Source organism: Epargyreus clarus, unplaced genomic scaffold (assembly GCF_041222505.1).
Source record: "Epargyreus clarus isolate Ecla_fem2 unplaced genomic scaffold, WU_Ecla_fem_2.2 ptg000026l, whole genome shotgun sequence".
Lineage (NCBI taxonomy): Eukaryota > Metazoa > Arthropoda > Insecta > Lepidoptera > Hesperiidae > Epargyreus > Epargyreus clarus.
This window is the reverse complement of record NW_027332233.1, coordinates 13,078,527-13,094,495: the sequence shown is the minus strand read 5'-3', so window position 1 is coordinate 13,094,495 and position 15,969 is coordinate 13,078,527. Positions and strand designations below refer to the sequence as shown.

At 37.3% G+C, this 15,969-nt stretch overlaps 1 protein-coding gene across 4 annotated transcripts in view; it reads right to left on the bottom strand.

Annotated features, from left to right (window-relative positions):
- LOC140753108 (uncharacterized) overlaps positions 1-15,969 on the bottom strand; it is a 251,251-nt gene that overhangs the window by 105,325 nt on the left and 129,957 nt on the right. For all 4 annotated transcript variants that reach the window (XM_073087490.1, XM_073087493.1, XM_073087491.1 and 1 more), the window contains one exon: positions 4,180-4,228. In XM_073087490.1, the coding sequence (XP_072943591.1) occupies positions 4,180-4,228 (49 nt within the window). The remainder of the gene's footprint in view (positions 1-4,179; positions 4,229-15,969) is intronic.

Here is a 15,969-nt window from a genome sequence, read left to right as displayed (position 1 = left end):
TTACTCAATCAAATTCCTATTAAAATGAAATAAAATAAATCTACGATAGAGTTAGCTATGACGTAACAGTACTTCACGCAAATAAAATAGCAACGATTCTGTAAACCATTCGAGGTTCCCCTGAAGTCCTTAAAATCCCTCCATCATTTTCGCAATGTTGACTTCTGAAAATGATACGACCTCGCCACTCGACATGATCATATTACCCTCCGCTGCATCCAACAACCCTTCTACATCCATAAACCGGCAACAAATCTTAGCTCTCGGCATCTTTATATCAGGAATGGTACGATCTTTTAACCCAACATAATGGGCAGGTTTACTGAGAGGACCGTCGTAAAGTGTCCCGTAAGGCGCGGGACACGGCTCGTGTAGTGTACCCTCAACAGGACCCTTTGAAATTTCACGAACTATTTCCCCGCACTAGCCCTCGTTCAGCTTTTTTGCCGAGTTTATTGTCCGGATTTTGTGCTCACCTTTATCGTTATTGTGTCCGCCCGACTTCATAAAGGTCGGTGGTTCACTATTAAGACCTCATAACCGTGGGAAAATTTTGTGGCTACAAAGTAAGGAAGTTTAGCATAATACACTGAGATTTACACGAATATTTCTTGGGAGATTTCATCGTATGTAATTTTGGTGATTTATTTAGCGTATAAGTGAGGTGTTTATGATATTAATGAAGTTGGTTTATAAACCAGTAATTCGTCGAAGAGCCCAACATTTAGAGACAATCTCAAATCCACCTATTGGAGTTATTTTCCTTTCTTTTGATTTTTAGGAGGGACGTGAATTTATCCAATAAATCGGTTCACGCAATTGAGTGGGTTGCAATGGGCGTGTTAATTGGCTGGGTGCCGGCACGGGCGTGTACGGAGCACCGGCGAGTGTCCGGTGATTGCGTGAATGATAATTGCCTGAATGCCGACCGCCGCATAAATTCGAGCTATCGGTGTGGAACTGGACGGATGCACGCGTCCCGTACGTGCCAACGAGGATGTTGGGATAGGGAACTGTGCGGACTAGATGGTGCTACGAGTTTTGTTACGATATTGTGAGTTAATGTCTACAATTTTTGTACGTCATAATTTACGAGTTTTTACAAGCCCGTGTCTCTGCAAAGTCGGTTTATGAGTATGTTACTAGGAATTAGATCTTCCGAATTTGAAAAGATTCTTGCAAAACATCTCGTAAGTCGTGACACACTATGCCAATGTCGTGGCACGCATGGGAAATTTTCATTAAGTAATAATATGAGACGCTTCATGCGTTCAGTGGTATATGAGCATATTATAAACTTTTCAGTTCATTTTGTATGATTCATTGTAGAACTGTTTATGTGTTGAAATATTAAAAGTTCTTTTTTTTCTAAAATCATAATAATAAACTGCAAATAGTAATAACATAACTAAACAAAATTATATTCCATACACAATTACACATGTTATTTATAGGTAAATCAGGTTCATTACTTCACGAATAAAATTAATCAATAAGGTTATTATTCTAGTTATATATGTTACATATGAATATGTTGAGATTCTAGATCCATGTACGCACAGAGTGGGTCCGTTGCACGCGGTCCCGGCAGAGATAAACGCATACGATTACGCGCCACAGGTGGTGTATAACATTTTTCAGCGGCCCACACCAGCCGGGCTTAACGAGACCTTCGTTCGACGATTTGCGCAGTTTATTTTTATTGAAAGCGTGGGAAATTGTCCGTCGGTGTCGGCCAATGTTTACGTTAAACAAAGCCTCGCCGGGCGCCAATAAAATAAAATAAAATCGGCCGACACAACGAAGTCTGCGGCACCGCGTTTTTTTTGGTAGCTTTTACAGATAATGGATTATCCATTCATTTATTTAACATGGAAAACGGCTTTATATTTATTTTGACTCATATAGTTCTAAAACCAAATTGAATCATGTAAATTAATAAATAACTAACCTTATCATTCTCTAAAAATAACGACAAAGTATAAAGCTGAAGTAATTTTGGATTCAAACAGTCTGAGGCAAGAAATTGAAAAGCGTCAGAACTTTTGCTAATGGATCTCATTACTAAGTGAAGAATTCACAGCTTTATTATTTATTTTTATTGATTTTTCCCCACTGTAATCTCCTTAATTTAGGATACAGAAAGGACGAACTTAGCTCTATTCATATTATTTACCACTCAATTTTGGCGATGGTTAGAAAGGTTTGATAATTTGCTTTTATTATAGTTCTAGGCGTTCAAGCAGCCTTATTTTCGCACGAACGTTTATTATACCAAAAATATCGAAGGCACCTCTTTAAAATTCCCCGTACAAGCCACCGTGTGCCTAATTCGCAGCGGGGCGGGAGCTCGAAATAATTATTGCTCGCTTGACAAATTGCCGGCAAAGCCTACGTGTCGTTGGAACAATTTGATACAATTTTCACCGCCTTTCCACGTACGGGCCGCTCGATTTGCATATGCGAGCGGGCTTATGCAAATATTTTTTTACTCACTGTTTACGTACGCTACAAAAAGGAAACACTTTGGGTGAGCCTTTTAAAAAGATTTACGCCCTTTGTCGGATCATTAAGTGCGGAACTAATTTGCTTACCTTTGAAATGTGTTAAAGCTTCGTACCGGATAATTACTGTAGGGTAAACGTCCCCGTAACGTGATATGCAGATTTCCGTCGTGCTGCTTGTTGATTTTTCCCGTTTTCCTACTCGCTTTATTGTTAGAGTGGAAATATTGTATGGAAGTAAATACGGCAGTGATTATCTTTTGCACCTTGATTATTATATTGTTAATTGTGTGTGTAGAATGTTCTAATCACACTTTGATTAACTAAACTAAATATAAAATATAGGGAATTATGGAATGGTCCTATTAATTTTATTTAACCTTATTTTCCTTTTATGCATACCTTTTATGCATGTTTATATATTTCTGTGACTTGAGAGGCCAAAAGACCTGCGTCAATTTTTAATTTTCGCGGGGAGAACCAAGGGCGTAACTTCTCAACGATATCGAGCATGTGGGAATCGTCGAAATTAAATTTTCTTTGTTTTCTCTCCTAGTCGGTGGGCTTGTGGCGTTATTAAATTTCCTTGTGTTTTTTAACGGAGGCGTATCATTAGATTGAGGGTTTCCGTCAAGAGGAAATTGTGGCGGCGAGGGGAGCGAGCTGAGCACCTAAACATATTGAAAAAATAAAAATCCCGGCTACTTTCGTCTTATGAACGATTGAAAGGTTGCTCTACTACGCACTCTGAAAGTTATTAATATTTTTTCTAAAGTGAGTTTCACTAAAAATATAATTAAACATGGATTAATAACAGTTAGGGTAGAAATCGAATATTATTACTTGTCAAACATGTAGTATAGTAATATTTGTGAAATATTTACATTTTGTTACAACCCTTTTGTGCCCCAATGCTGGGATTTCACTACACTACTACTAGTGCCATTTGACGTTTAGTTATGGTGTACAAAAATATGTGAAATCAAATGATGCGCAAACCTACATGCCAGACGGTTAAATATAATTTGAAAAGTGTATGAATTCTACCATACTGTATTTGTCAAGTGCTTACCACTTTACCTTCTCATTCTGAGACAAAACCTATGCCCAGTAGTGGGACAATAAAGGGTTGATGAGGAATTAATTAAGGATGTAGAGCCGATTCCGAGCGAACGTCCACCGAACACTTGAAGTGATTTCGTGAAATAAGTATCGCCGCGACGTTCCAACGCCGGGTTCGGGAATGCCGCCTTAAATATACATATTACATTACGTGAAATTGCCCATTTTTTCCACTCTCCACCCCAGCAATTAGGGTAGCTTGTGTATAAATATTGCACGGCCCTCATTAATGTGCGTGTTCGTTTGAGTATCTATATAATTTTATGGTTTTTTGGCCGTCGCGGCGTCTCGAAGAAACGTCGCGGGATGTAATGAATAATTAAGACATGTTGTACAAGGGAAGTGCGTTTTTTCAGTCGACCGTCCGACCGACAAATGATGGTAGGTACGGGATTTATGAGAGTTATTAGGGATTTTTGGGGATGTAGTGAGTTTATTTTTGATATTTTTAAAGGTTTGCTGTTTGATATTTTCTGAGCATTTTTTATATTTACGATGGTAGACAAAAATATTCTGTATAATATCTCTTAAAGTAATTTGTATTACAACGTACCTTGGTCTATTTGGTCAGAAGGCGATGGTACACGTAGTCGTAAGGAGGCCTGGAACAAAATAAATAATTAAAATATTGTTTTAATGGTAACTAAAGAAATTGTGCTGTTAGCGTGGTTTGTAATAGAACAATGATAAAGATTGCATACATATTAAGGAGAAGTCGTGCTGATTGCGTGGATGTAATACCACAAAGTCTACCACATTGCATAATGATGAAGGAGAATCTATTATGCATCTAAATATGTATTGGTGTAAATTAACTTCAAGATATCCAGCAAAGTTCGATCATTTAATGTGGAAATATATGTGTACAGATGCGTGGTATTATATATTCAATAGGTACGAAAAATCAAATGAAAACAATTCGCTCCCATAGCAGAAAACAATAACAAAATAAATTCATAATTCACTAATTGAGAGCGACACTTATTAAAATTCATTAATCATTCCATAAAATCGGAGGCAAAAATTGGGTTCGAATGATAAAAAGCCGCTCCGAGATTGCATTTCGACAATTAACGCATTAAGGCTGCCTCGCCAATAAAGAGAAACTCTTAATTAACGGTCCCTGTTAAAAATTGAGTACAAATTCAAGTAGATTTCCCCTAGTGGGGTGGATCTAGTGAATGGCCTGTAATATTTTAGTTTGGTTGAAACAAACTCCTCAGAGTTGAGGGGCTGAGGAGCTGTCACGTAGACACAATAAGCCTTTTAATTCGATTCGTCAGTCGGACGCAGGAGACAAAGCCCCGCAGTTATCATTCAATGGGGCACTCGCACCTTTTCGTTTTACTTCGCTTTCTTTTAAGATGTGCTACACACGGGGTTGTAAGTGCGATGCGGAGATTTAATCTTTTGATATTATTTGGAAGTGTCGGCAATTGTACACTTTACACGTCAGCAGAATGGAAGCAACGACGCGGATAATGGATATAAATGGAACACATTGAAAAACTTTCCCAAAATTATACAAAACTCTTATTGGGAAAATATGTAAATTTTGTATTTGTTGAAAAGTCAGATTAATTTACACAAAATATACTTACGAACTACTTACTTATTGAATGAACCTTTGTTGATCGTATGTATGTAATAAATATAGAAATAAACTATTTATTATTGTGAGTATTGTTAAGATACTGCCGATTTATCTCCACACGCATCTCAACACATCTCCCTCACGTGTAGCAGGTAAGTGCACTTGATCCCGGCGTGACCCGACTGTCGATTTGCAGCTAACAACTTTATTTGTTGCCACCACTGTTTACGCTTCCACCATAGACAATATACTGAGGAACATCATTTATTGGTTTCCAAATTTTAAGAGATAAACAAGAGTATTTTAAGGGCGATAATTTCACTCAATAGTTAGGATTTAAATCATATTTTAATTTAATTTTACTTAAATGTTACCTACATACATACGAGTACAATATACATACTAGAAATCTACAAGAAATTTATATATTTATTACATAAATTGACATGGCAAGTGAGTTCTTTTACTTAACAATTAGTTTGTTTTTTTTCCGTTTATCCTTAATTATATTTTCAATGTTTATGTTGTAAATCTTGTCTTAATTCAGCAATTAACGCGCTCTATCGTAATTAACATTTGTACGCCATTAGTGTAATTAAAATGTTCTTTTGAGAGCTTGCTATTATGATCTACTATTGTTTGAATGAAGCGCAGATTTCAGGAGAAATCAAATAGATGTCGTACTTTCACTTGTATTACTGGTTACATAATGGGTCATCCTTTGCATAAAATTTTGGTATTGTATTTCAGGTGCGGGAAGGGTGATATCTATTGATGAAAGTTAACTACGAGGCATTCCAATTTAATTCTCACGGGTGGTGAGTCGAAATAAGCCAAAGTTCAATCCTATATGGAGTAAGTAAGAGATGTCCAAGGGCGGTAGGGGCTACATGCCCATGTGGACTGTAAGCTTGATTTTAAATTCTATTTCATAGAAAAGCTAATTTACTTCAAGCCGTCACATATCAAAGCTGCATTGTTATTTACCTGACATATCATTTGTGTTATACAACTCAGCGCTAATAAACATAAGCGAGATAGTAGACAAGAACCATCCAAGCAGTCTTAAAGATTATTTGTAAAGTTCTCTTAAAGCCTGCCTTTATTTCTATTGATTCGAACTTCGTGAAGTATCTTTTTAGATGTTCCGAGAGGAGGAATTTACAAGTTCTTATTTTTAATTAAAGCCCGTCGATTTTAGCCTTGCATTGTTAGAGTGAACGGAGAATTCCTAATGATCAGTCTATATCAAATTGTAAAGTTTCTTAGTCGATTAGTTTGGAATGATCTCACAAAGAACTAGGTTGATTGCATAAATTATACCTCTGGTAGGTATAAGGCGGCTATTGTTATGAACATTTCATCGGATTTTATACAACTGTAAATTCTTAAGTTGATTTAGCGTTTACACAAAAGTAGGATTTTTAAAGTTCCTTTCTATTATAAAACAAACACCCCGACCCAGAAACAGATATTCAAATTCATCATTCAGATATATTTTTGGCTGGAGATCGAACCCAGAACCCGTTACGCGTCAGACCAGTAGGTACCCTTACCATGAGTTTTTTACATTTTGACAAATATGACTGTTTTGTTATTTGTTTACGTATTGGCCCATACAATTTCCAAGTTCTGACACAATCCGCTAGGAGTGCTGATTGGAAATTATATGGGCAAATACGTAAACAAATACCAAAAAACTCATATTTGTCAAAACGAAAAAATCTCATGGTAAGGGTACAGTGTTGATAGCTCCGTCACGCGGGTTGATTATAGGTGGTGTTATCTATCTCTTCATATTAAATTAGTCAAACAATTGATTGTATGCCAAAATATTAACGCACATCAAAATAATAAAAATACATTTACATTGTTTATATTTATGAAAAATAATCTACCCACAAAAAATACCCAAAAACAATAACTGGTAAAGTATCGCATTAATCAAAGTCTAATTAAATGGTCTTTAAATCACGCTAATTGCACTCTCATAGCGCTTTTGTTTTTATTTGCGGCCCAATTTTTTGACCACAATAGCCTCTGTGAATGGAATGCCTTTATTTGCGGCCGAACAGCCTGTTTACTTAGCGTCGAACGACAAAGGATGTTTAAAAATTATAACCCCAATAAATTAGGGAAGCTGGATATATTTTACCAGTGTACGCCAGGTATTTATTACAAAGTAAATGCAAATGGAACACAGACTGTGAAGGGTTGTAACGAATTTAATATTAAGTTTGAAAGTGGTATTTTTTTTATTCGGTAACAACACTATTTTGTTGTCCATCTTGCTTAAATACCTATATCTTTGCAATATATACAATGGGTACTATAAGACTTTTATGTCGCTTCGGGTAAAGAAGAAGCACCCACTGTATTATTTTTCGTGGTAATGCAACAAAATCGATTTAAAAGTTTTAACAAAATTTTCAAAAAATGACAAAGGTTAGGAATTGTAACCTCAAATTTGATACCTGAATATCATGGCACCAGTAATCATTAAATTAAACAAGTGTTATTAAGTGTGTTATTAAGAAAAAAGTATTCTGATTGATAGTTGAATCCAAAGACTGCTTAATCATTGAATAGTGGATAGAAAAAGCGGTTCTTTGATCGCGGCAGGAAGTGGCCGTCTCCGGTCCATTGTGACGACAGTGCCGGTGGTCACCCTAAGTCTCATCTAGCTAATTGATTTCTTTGAAAGGCTCTCACAATGCCTAATCACACTTGCTTTGATCTGCGATGTGTTGCCGAAACATTTGTGTTAATAAGTCCTATAAAGACTTTTGTAGTTTTTGTTAATTTAACAAAAAAGTATTAATACTTTACTTTCTATTAGCCTCATAATAATTAAGTTCTTAAAAATATTAACTAAATCGAGAGAAAAGTAAAGAAAAAGAAAAGGGAAAGAGAAAGAAAGAAAACTAAATTTTGTATAGTTATATACGAGTATGTAATAGAAACATTTAACGATCATGCATCTAGTGTTAGGCGGTCACCGCTACCTAAGGTTATATTTAGCAAACTGAATATAGATAAAGTTGACGATCACTGATATAGATCGATAAAGTAGTACTAATAGATACCTGAATGATCACAGACAGATAGACAACTCTCTAGGACTAAGACGGAAATGTGTATCAGCCTTACATTTTCTTCATACCAGAACAGTAGCGCCACATTTGCCCAAATGGAGTAGAAATACCTTCTGTCAGCTATCAACTTTTCTTTGCACAATCAGCGAAGTTTGACGTCATTCTGAGTCATATCTTTTGATCACGAGTCACATTTTGGCATTGCCACACTGGATGGTCACATTTTGTCCACAGTACCCGTGTTGATACACGTGACACTTGGATGGCGCAAAACAAAACACAAATTACGTGGGAACGCGCTCGTCTGTGTGCGACGGTTAAGCTGGTTACATCGTTGTGTGCGTGCGCCTGAATTAGACGCGAAACTTTCAAAGTTTTCCCAAATTTCTGCCCCCGCGCCCCGCCACCCCCGGATCGATAGCGGGCGCCGTGCGAGCGCCGACTCGCATCTCGCTCATGGTAATATCGGACAACAATCCCTCAGTACTCAGAGATGTGTTTTGCGGTGATAATTGAGATTGTCAGTGCTCTTTCCATTTTACAAGCTGTTGTCTAATTGGTTAATCCCTGTAAAAGTAGTATTTAAAGGCACAATAGTTGTTAGGAAGCAATTATATTTTTCTTTCATAATTACTTTATAACTGAGGATTGACTTAACTTCATTAATGTGGTAATAACAAATAATCGGATTTTAAATTCGTGTTTTTTTGGACACGCAATAGATAATTGACACAACGATAGAATTGTTTACCTGACGTTTGCCCTGGGAATAGGAAACGTTCGTCGCGTGAGTAGGTCGACCCGTGCCAACTGTCACCGCACAAAATGATAGAGACAACTGTAAATTGGACGCAAGATGGCTAAGGCGTTGTTTGTCATTAATTGAGGGCTTTGCGATGATCTTCAGCACGAAATCCCTTACTTGACCGAAGGGCGACACTCTTGGGAGATATCGGCTGCCCAATCGCGTTGACAGCGACCCTCCGGCTCTCGGCGGACAGTCGCGAGGTGGGAAAAACTACAGGCTGACAATACTTAACGAACGGGGCACTGCCCGAGTATTTCTTGAGTGCTTGTTAATGTTTTATGGGCGGAACTTTTTCAAAGTAGATTGACGCGTTAAGTGTACCTACATAATTTAACACGTTTTCCCCGACACGTGACTCGCTCGGTAATTTACGATTTGAAAACAATACGAACATGAAAATGCACACAATAAAATGAAACATATGCCGATGATAGACGTGGCTAATTTGAAAAAAATAAATTCAATTCCACGAACGGCTATAAAAGGCGGGATGGTAGGAAAGTTTTCTGATTTATAACAATTAATACTTGAAATATTGACAATATTAAGGGAAGTGGCCGACAGTCGACAAATCATATAAAAACCGCCCCGGAAAGAGGAAGCACTGGCCCGTTGCTCAGGGACTTTATTTGGAAATGGAAAGTCTAAAAAATAAACGACAGCCGAGCGCGGGGGAGTGATTTATACGGAGCGGCTAGTGCGCGTTCGATTATCGGGATGATATTTCTCGATATTAAAGTGTTGCCAAGAGAACTGCGGACAATATGACCCGAGGAAGATTTATATGGCAATTCAACGTGACGTCGACGGCCGTTACGATTATTTCATTATATTGTCGGCGCCGTAAAAACGGTTAGCGTTTTATTTTATTGCTTGTTCGGAACAAATTTTTATTTCAAAATTTTATTGCGTTGTAAAACCGGGCTGCAGTGAGTTTTGCTTTGACAAATTTGGGCGCATCGCTGCCTCAGAGGCAAAGTTGTGTACTGCGTCTGTGACGCAACGTAGGAGCGGAGGATTGTTTAAGCTCGGCAAACTGTCGTTCGCTAGTTTTTAGGCTGATATCAAAGTTACGAAAATATTCACGTCGACACTGTTGGGCACGGCTCTCCTTTAATAATGAGAAGGGTTTAGAACATAGTACATCAAACGCAACCATCCTTAACACATTATAAAGAACTTCTTTCTCTGCCGCGTTTCAATTTGAACCATGCGTGGCATGTTTAAAGTGGTCGCATGGGTAACTACGCAGCTGTGGTCTATTTCAAGTCAGATGCACGACTGGAAAAAGGAATCACTTACTATTTCTACGGCATGTAAGCCCAGTTAAACGATACATCTATTACATAGTAACATACTTACAAGGCACGTTCGTATTAGCACTCGGTGGTGTTTTTGGAAGATTTATTAAATTGGGCGAAAGTGTTTGCAGGACAGAAGTGTTGGAAGGCTCAGGGCGGTGTGTCGCATGATTTGTGCGTCTCGCCGGTATCGGGGGTCGAACCCGTGTCGATCGCACGTGCTGTACCTTATACCAACAGTCGAGGAAACTGGCCAAATATACGCAGTGCGTTGCTACTAGGTAAAGGCTAAGTATATTTCGTTACATTGGTTTTAAGTACCTAAACATGAATACTTAGATTGAACTTAAGATATATTACGATTAAATACTGATTTTTTTAGTTTATGTTCAGGAACTTTACATCGAATTATTTGTCGTTGTAGGTAATTGAATCTATTTTAAGAGTACTCATTTGCCTTCATCTTAGTGTTAGTCTTTATATTTGTGGAAATAAGTCCTTCTTAGTCTCAATCCCCTTTGATATTAACATAGTCACCGTGTTTGGTTGTGGGTATACAACTTTAATCTACCACCGGACATAAAGCAGAACTCAACCCTACAAATGCAACGGTCGTCTTTCACGGTGTTGAGATCGGACGAGTGATGTAGCTTATTGAATAAGTCTGAGTCACCACCGCATGCTTCGTTGCCCTCCCTATGCGAGTATTACAATTGTTATTATTAATACTCCCATTTTCTACAATCTTAAATAATGACCTTGTTTGATTATTTATTTATTAATCCTAAACAGGTCGCTTTACCGTCTAATATACTTTACCTGTCAAATATTCCGTGAGCTCGTGTTCACAAAATTAATTTAATTCTCTATTTTTTTTTACAATTCTAAATCAGAAGTTACCCTGTTCGTTTATTAAATTATTAGCAATTAGACAATGATAAAATTCAAGGAGCTCACTTTTTATAAAATTAATTTGAAGCGCACATTGGACAACGCTCAAGTTAACCCTACAATTGCAGCGGGCTTTCACGGTGTTGAGCCCGAGTGATGTAGCTTATTGAATAAGTCTGAGTCACCGCCGCATGCTCCGCTGCTCTCCCCATACGCTGCTATTAGTTCGTAATGGGCTAATTTTGATCAAATAAAAATCTACAAATAGTTTTTGTTTATTTATGACTGTTATTATAAATCAATTTATGCAAATTTTCCGTACAATACATTGTTCTCGTAGTTAGAAATTGTCGAATGTTACGTAACGGGCCTTCGATTATTATTCCAAATAAGTACACACGCATGAGTGACGCGACGCACGCGTCATTGGGTTTATACTCTACGCGGTAAACAAAAATATGGTTTAGAACCACAGATACTTACAGACCTATCAAATGAAATCTTACTACATATCAACCATCTCGATGTTATATTTCTTAATAAATCGTTTTTATATTAAATTAAAAGTGAGAATTATCACGTTACGATATGTACTAATTCAATACAATACCATTAGATGAAGACTTCTTGCGATATCATACATTCAGTAGCCACCTCGTACCATTCACAATTCAGCGTGCGAGCTGAAACTTTACGTAAGAGCTAGGAGATAAAGGCCGGCCGTACACATGCGACGCACGTCCACTCTTTACAAATTCAGCGCTGATGTGAGCTATTCACGCGGATAAGTTTCGACGGTGTGCGGTCTGCATGTCGTGATAATTCGCAAGTCGACAATGAGCAAATGTGAGTGAATCGCATAATGATGCAGTGCTATTGTGGTATGTACTAAGTTTTGATATTCAGAAAATAATGCGATAACATTTTCTACTATAATATTATATTATATTATAAAGAGGAAAACTTTGTTTGATTGTAATGAATAGGCTCAAAAACTACAGGACCGATTTTAAAAATTCTTTCACCATTCGAAACCTACATTATCCACGAGTAACATAGGCTATATTTTATATGAAATATATTTGATAAATAGATTTTGAGGCGGTACAAAGTTTGCCGGGTCAGCTAGTACTCAAATATTGTACATCAATTAGAAATTTGCCTAGCACGGCATTGAACCCGGAACTTCGTGGCAGATCGGTTTGATGACCTCTTCGCCAAGCGGGATATGGAGATGTAAACGTGGTACATGGATCATGTGATAACTTACTATCTTACTTCTTGTGTAGAAGTACATAATTATATGAAAAGATAAGTTTTCCAAATGTAACATTTTTGTAAAAACACCAATTATATTTCACGGGAAAATAATTTTCTTTTCACAACAATATTGCATTGGAGCTATACAAACTTTCATTATTGTTACTGCAGAGGTCGTCAGTGGAGCGTGGAGACAGTGTCAGGGCGACATGTCTATTATATGGCCAATCTCGTAATCATGACAAAAAATTCCGTTTTATGGGAGCTTTGTTATCAGTTAAATGGTATTAGAATATTCAATTTTCCTTTTGATATTCAAGTGGCAAACAAGGTGACCATGACTAACAGATGAGCTATACGTTCATCTATTAGTCACGGTCACTTATTCTGTCACGATTGATATAGTACCTGAGGCTGGATAGTAAAAGTAAGTAAGGTAAATACATTTTTACCTGCAATAAAATATAATTCGGACCAAATATATTTTCAACCTCTATAAATTTCATTTACGACAAATTTACATGAATGTTAGTACTGTGTAGAAAGTAAAAAACAAACTAGACACAGCACAGTACCGTGAGTTTCAAAATGTTTGAATTCCACGATAATATTAGACTAAAATTATAATATACTCCATAAATATCTTACATAGGTTAGGACGACATAGTAGAATATGACCGCCACCTATTGTGGGAACACGGCGTCGTAAGACTGAAAGTTCCGGTCTTGATGTCAAGATGTCACATTGATTCCGTTGTGTACCTTTCAACACTACCATATATGGACACTATGGACAGATTAGACCAGTAAAGTATCACTGATGCTTTACTGGTCTTAAGAACTAAGTTGGAATACTAATTCCCACTTCTATCTATTCATCTTTGTTGTAGCATATTGTTCAAATCAGAACCCAGCAGCTTTTCAGCAAAATTACTACATGTATTGACACTGGCTTACAAGTACAAAAAAGTGTATATAAATATTTTTAATAATTAAAGTAATAAAAGTCAGATGATACCTACCTGAACTAAACGAGATGCGTATTACATCTTGACGTACTAAAGTGACTCAGACGCAGCTTGACGCGTCGAGGACAAAGGGATGGATTGAAACCTACTTATTATTTAATTATCCCTCAGGATTCGCACGAGGAGGCTGCGAGGGTCTGTCTGAAGCCTCTTAGTCCTCTTACCCGTCCGCCGAGGATACGTCCGCCTTCGGCCGCGTGAAGCTATGATTAATTAGGTAGGGCCGACTTAGTGTGGATGTCTCGCCCAAACTAACTAGATATATCTGCGAGTTAGTCTATGCTGATTATACCCTTATCTACGATAGTTTCCTTTTATTTCATCGTGGTAGTGATACCAAATATCACTTAGTTTTCAGTTTAACTAAAAAAAAACAATTGTAATTATTTACATTTTGTAATTGATTACAATTTACTAATAAATTGTCCAAGAATCAGACATTGTAATAAAAAAGTTAACATATTCATTTTATTTGAATATTCATCTATCTTCAAAATGATCCTCTTAATATAGTTGCATATTGGACTAATCCTCCGATTGCCATTGTAGTTTCAACAAAGGCGATTTGAATCTAAACTACCCAATCCGTAGAATTTTGTTTACGTAGCACTAATTAATCAAGCAGCGGACAAAAGAGGACAGAATCCGTAGGTACACTTCGCAACACAAATGGACGCAAAAACAGGATGGCGAAATAATTTGAATACGTAACGAATCGGAGGGTAACGCACGGCCGGGCCATTCTTTAACTTACTCTCCGCTGGATAAAGAGCTAAACTTGTTTTTAAGGGATGACCGATCGTGGAAATTTATGTATCGCGAACACTGCCGCCGGCCGAACCCCGACAAAAAGAGGTTTCGCAAGGGTAGATACAGGAAGATGGCAGATGGAGAGAAGAATTATGCTTCCCGCAGGCTGATGAGGAAAATGCGATTGTGTGAACTTTCGATGGCATGCAAATCGGACAAGCGAGACGATATACGCCGGACCCACCGGATTCCGACATGCCGATACGTCCTTATTTACAGTTTTGAATTGGCGTATCTGGAAATGCTTCGCGACAGTATCGGGGGAGCATTGTGAACGAGACTGCGTATATTTTTTGTTTGCGAAGCCTAGATATAGGTATTCATAGCTATAAACTTTATGTAAACTTCGCTGAACGCTACCTCGATTCAATGTATTCAAATTGATTCATTGAGTGCCGATTGATGGATGGTCGGCTTGAGAAAATAATTGGAGTGAAAATATTGTAATAATACGCTACTGTGTTATTATGATATGAATACATTACCAATTTTGAAGCGTATGGTGAAAGTTGGAGCATAAATTACACGTTAATTCTGTGTTATCAAAAGGTTTATCTTTTTACGTTTACTTCATTAATAAACTTTCGATAAGTATGAAACTGCAGTAAGTATAGGTATATCGAGATTTTTCGGAAGTAGTACATTACGTTCATAGTTTTTCCTTTTAACTATTTTATCTTTAAATAAATGTTTATCGATACAGGCACGAATACTTGTAAGAACCCATATTTGAAACATGACTACAGAACATGTGATCGCCGCCTAAGGCACCTACAAGTGCGTTCATAAATCGTAGGCTCTGTTTAGATAGGGTTAGTGTTTTATTGAAACACAAATGAATGTTCGGAGCGCGGCGACCCATGCGTGTGCCTCGAATAAAGGGGCCGCATTAGAATAATTTGCCTACCGAACGAACACAATTCTTCACATGGAGAGGCCTTAAATTTCACTATTTTACATACTCCGGATTATCATATCTGCGCGGGTAGCCCCCGGTCGGTCCCGGCCCTACTTTTTGTTATCCACCCAACCTCTATCGGGCCATCTCCGAATATTTAGTTGTTACTTTTTGTTACGCGGCACGTGAGGCGATTCTTAATCATCCACGCCTTGAAGTTTTAGGCTTTGTATTGGATGCTTTCGGTTAAGTGGGAGAGATAAAATGTTGGTATCCTAATGACCATATACCACATTAAAAATGCTGTATACAACATTAGTTGTGTATTTACAATGGTGTATGCTGTGTACAATACTTGATTATTTAATTTTTTATTTACAACTTGAAAGTACGTTTGAAATTCATACAATTTCAAAATTTGATAAGAGATCTCAGAAATAAAAGAAATCAAACAGTAAAACACTAAAACGTTATATCAATTTTAATGATGATATGATCTGATCTATCTGCTATTCATGCACATATAATACGAATTAAAAATTAGATACCACAACGAGTACGCAAACAAAATCGGTGCAAACATTTTCGTGAAACACCAAATATAATATCAATTCTGGAGCTAATCCGAACATGAAACAAAACACCTAGCACTTAGCCT